The 4,013-nt window shown below is 24.1% G+C and overlaps 1 protein-coding gene across 1 annotated transcript; it reads left to right on the top strand.

Annotated features, from left to right (window-relative positions):
• Window positions 1-1,783: 1,783 nt before the first annotated feature.
• Window positions 1,784-3,975, top strand: LOC111617362 (protein sidekick-like; the record flags this gene model as incomplete). Its single annotated transcript, XM_023358663.1, has 2 exons — window positions 1,784-2,254; window positions 3,703-3,975. Coding segments are annotated over exons 1-2 (532 nt in total), but the record flags the coding sequence as incomplete, so codon positions are not given.
• Window positions 3,976-4,013: the final 38 nt, after the last annotated feature.

Here is a 4,013-nt window from a genome sequence, read left to right as displayed (position 1 = left end):
AAAAAAACATTAATGCAGAGTGGAAAGCAGGAATAATGTTTTTACTGTCATTAAGGTAGTTAAATTTCACTAAAAGATATTCCATCTTTGTGACTACCATTCTAATGTAATTCAGTTCCTTGTTCACTAATCTTTGTTAGAAGGAATATAAGTAGATGCAACATATTAGGGCATTAATGTAGCCAGGGCAGGAGATTATTGGAATAATTATATGGATTAAATTAAATGTAGAAAACATGAAAAGATAATATCAGGGATGTTTTATGTATATAAAGATCTAACAAGGATATTGAGCTAATACAGTCAGTGATGAACCCTATGGTCAAAGACCACTTTGTTCCACCAATGTACTGATAGAAATATGTTGTTTATTTGAGAGATTCTATATAGTTTGTTGATTGACATATGTAACAAAACCTTTTGAGGTTAGGTTCTTTTTAGGCTATTATGGCAATGATAACCTAGCTTATCATTGCCTTAATAACCATTGCATTAATGTTGAAAATTAATGAAATGGTTATTAAAACTTTTTAAAGTACTTTTTGACAATTTTTTTTTGTTTTTTTTTGTTTTTGAAGCAGCAATGAATTTATTTTGATATTATTATAAAGGGTGTTCCATAATATAAAATTGGCCACTCATTGGAAACAATACAAATGAATTTAGGCAAAAGACACTTACTAGAAACATTATTTTAACATTATTTAAGCATACAAAAACATACAAAACATGCTGTCAGTCAGGGATGGCCCACATTAATATTTTTTGTGGCTTGTGTCACATAAAATATGAATAAATATATTGATTTCCTGGCTTAAGGAAGTATGCAGCAAAAATTCAAACATTATTTTCTACAACTTATGTATGTTTTACTGCATTGAATTTACTAAAAATTAAAACAAGAAACCAGCTAACATACTCACATCAAAACTAATTTAAAATTAGCAGTGATTAATATTTAACCAAATATTTCCAATATATTATGTTTACATCAGTTCCAGAAGCTAAATTAAGTATACCTATGCTAATGTATAATTATATATGAATAAGTAATTGTGATTTACTAGCATTTTTTTCTCTTTTCTCTTGTATTCACATCACTAATGTTTCATCATTTCAGTTGGCCAGCCAATTTTAAGTGAGACACACTGTAGATTTCAATATTGTATGTTCTTGTTAAACATGTTTATAAGTAATTATTTCAATTTATTATTTTTTAAATAGAAAAGTATATAGATGTATTTAGTTAAACTTCAATAATGATTTTAAATTTAAATATTTTTGACCTAGAATCATTATGATTTGTCTTTTTTTTTTTTATAAAAACAAGATAGCAATAAATGTAAAAGATAAATATTTGTTTTATTAGTGTAAATGTATAATTATCTAGATAAAAGAGACATTCATTCTGATTATATCAATTGATAATCTTCATATATAGATTAGGATGATTAAGACTATATAATTAGATATATGATTAGATAAAAATCTTGTTGGAAACTGTTTAAATGTGTGATTTTTATAGTTAAAAAATAACAATATATTTTTAAAACAAGTAANAAATATATTATATTATTGTTATTTGTGTAATAATGTTACATTGCAATATTTAGATGATGATTAACCTGTATTTATTTTCTAATTTTATTAATATACTTTAATTTTTTATGTAATAATCTGTAAATAATAGTTTTATAATTTATAATAGATTTATTAAATATATTTTTTTAATTACTAAATATTAAATATGGATTGTGATAAAGTTTATTTTTATATGTTGCAGATGAGACAGAAGAAAGAATTGATGATGTTCCAAATAATGAAATCAAATTAACATAATATGCCAAAATATTGAACCACGTTAAATATACCATATGAAAACAACTGAAAATTTAGAAAAACATTCCATTTTAACAAATACTCCTTTGTTTTGATATTTTATTTAAATGTTTGCTCAAATTACTACTGATTTATCAGAAGATTTGCTTCTACAGAATGAGATTTTTCTGTATTTTTAAAATGAACTATGATTGGACTCTGCGTAGAAGACACAAACTTTCATTCATCTTGAAAAGTTTTTATGATGAAGTCTTGCTTTACAAAACATTATTAATGTGTTCATTATATGATTTTTTATGTTTTGTTAGTAAAATTGTGATGTTGTGTTTTAGGTTTTTTATACATATTGTAGAATTCTGTCCATTATTTTATGTGCAGCTAATTTTGATTTTAAGTCCATTATTGATTCAAGCAGGTATTGTATTCATTTATATTTTTTAATAAGTGCTTATTTATTCAATTAATTACATTATCGAGGAAGATATTTGAAAAAATACAGGAATGTTTTAAGAATTGCTAATTTTATAAAATGCCACTTTGATTACCTGATATTTAATTTTAAGAATTTTCTCAATCTGTTCTGAAATTATTACTTTATTGAAAATAATATGTTGCACAAAATGCTGTGATCCACATTAAAAAATTCTATTTTACAGCTGTAAAAAGCTATACTTAGTAAGAAAATCATCATTTGTTTATAGGTGGTGATGGCTTATCATCTTATCCTTCATTATTAAAAAATCTTTACTGAACAAAACTTTCAATGAGTTTGATCAACATTTTATATGTAAAAATGCAAATTTTTATAAATTTTGATGATTTTGTAAATACAGTATAATACCATTTTAACCTGGTAAGAATGTTTCAAACATTATTTATTTGCATAATTCTCTTCTATGTCATATTTATAAAATTACCAATTTTTAAAACATTTCAATAAATTTTAAATATTTATTAATAATTATAATAATATAAATGTCTTAATAAATGTATACAATTACAATTCTATAAAAATAATGGACTAGATCAGTAGTTCCCAACTTATTTTAATCACTGAAGCCTTTTCACCTTAATAAAAGCTTTGAAACCTGACAATTTTTACTGATTATAAATAAAACAATAAATCAAAAAATTAAAACTAAATTTATTTAACATATTAAAAAAAAAAACAGATAAATAATGAAAAAGTAAATAATAATAATTCAAACTAATAATTATTGTAGGGATTAATTTTTGCAGATTATTTCATCAGGAGATGTGCAGCTCAATTGGTGGGAGAATTGAATGCATTTGATTTTGGAAATTGCTAATGAACACTCAAATATTCAAAACGTTTGTTATGTATTGTTACTGTCCGGCACAGTCAACAGGAATGAAAGCTATTTTTTTCAATTCAAAGAATCGAATACACAGGAAAGAATCAAATGAATGGTTCAATTCTCTCGCCACTGAATTTGATGGGTTTTATTTTCAACAAATATGAGTTGTACAGTGTGCACTTAGGTCCTCTGTTCCTAATGAAATATTAATAATTTTTGGAACTAAATAAATTTGTCATACCTATTTTTAAACTATTTATTAAAGCTCAAAACTAATTTCATTGCAGAACCCAAAATTTTATCAGTTGAACCCTAGGATTTTACAGAACACAAGTTGGAAACTGCTGGACTAGATAAATTTTTAATCAAAGAAATACTGTATTTTTAATATAATAAAAAAATAAATTTCATTATATTTTTATGGAATGTAAAATTTAATATTTTGTCTCAAAACGTTAAACTATTTTTTAAAAATTGCATATTAATAATAATTAAATTTGTTTTTTTTAAATTAAAATTCTTAATTCTAAATTTTACTTTATAGAACAACAATCTGCTCCTCATTTTGTAGTGCAGCCATCATTTACTGGAGGAATTGTGACAGAAAATCAGTCAAAAATACTGCAGTGCCAAGCTATAGGTTTTCCTCCGCCTGAATATAAATGGTTAAAAAATGGTCAATCATTAGGAAATTTTTCACATGATCCTTTACTTCGAATATCAAAAATTACAAAAACTGATGAAGGAATATATCAGTGTATTGCTCATAACAATGTTGGTGCTATCTTCAGTGAAAAAACTGCCTTAACTGTTGCTTGTATGTTTTATTTATTTAATTATTAATTAAATTATTTG

This window comes from Centruroides sculpturatus, unplaced genomic scaffold (assembly GCF_000671375.1).
Source record: "Centruroides sculpturatus isolate CEXI.00-Female unplaced genomic scaffold, Cexi_2.0 scaffold5708, whole genome shotgun sequence".
Lineage (NCBI taxonomy): Eukaryota > Metazoa > Arthropoda > Arachnida > Scorpiones > Buthidae > Centruroides > Centruroides sculpturatus.
This window is presented reverse-complemented; position numbering and strand designations above follow the sequence as displayed.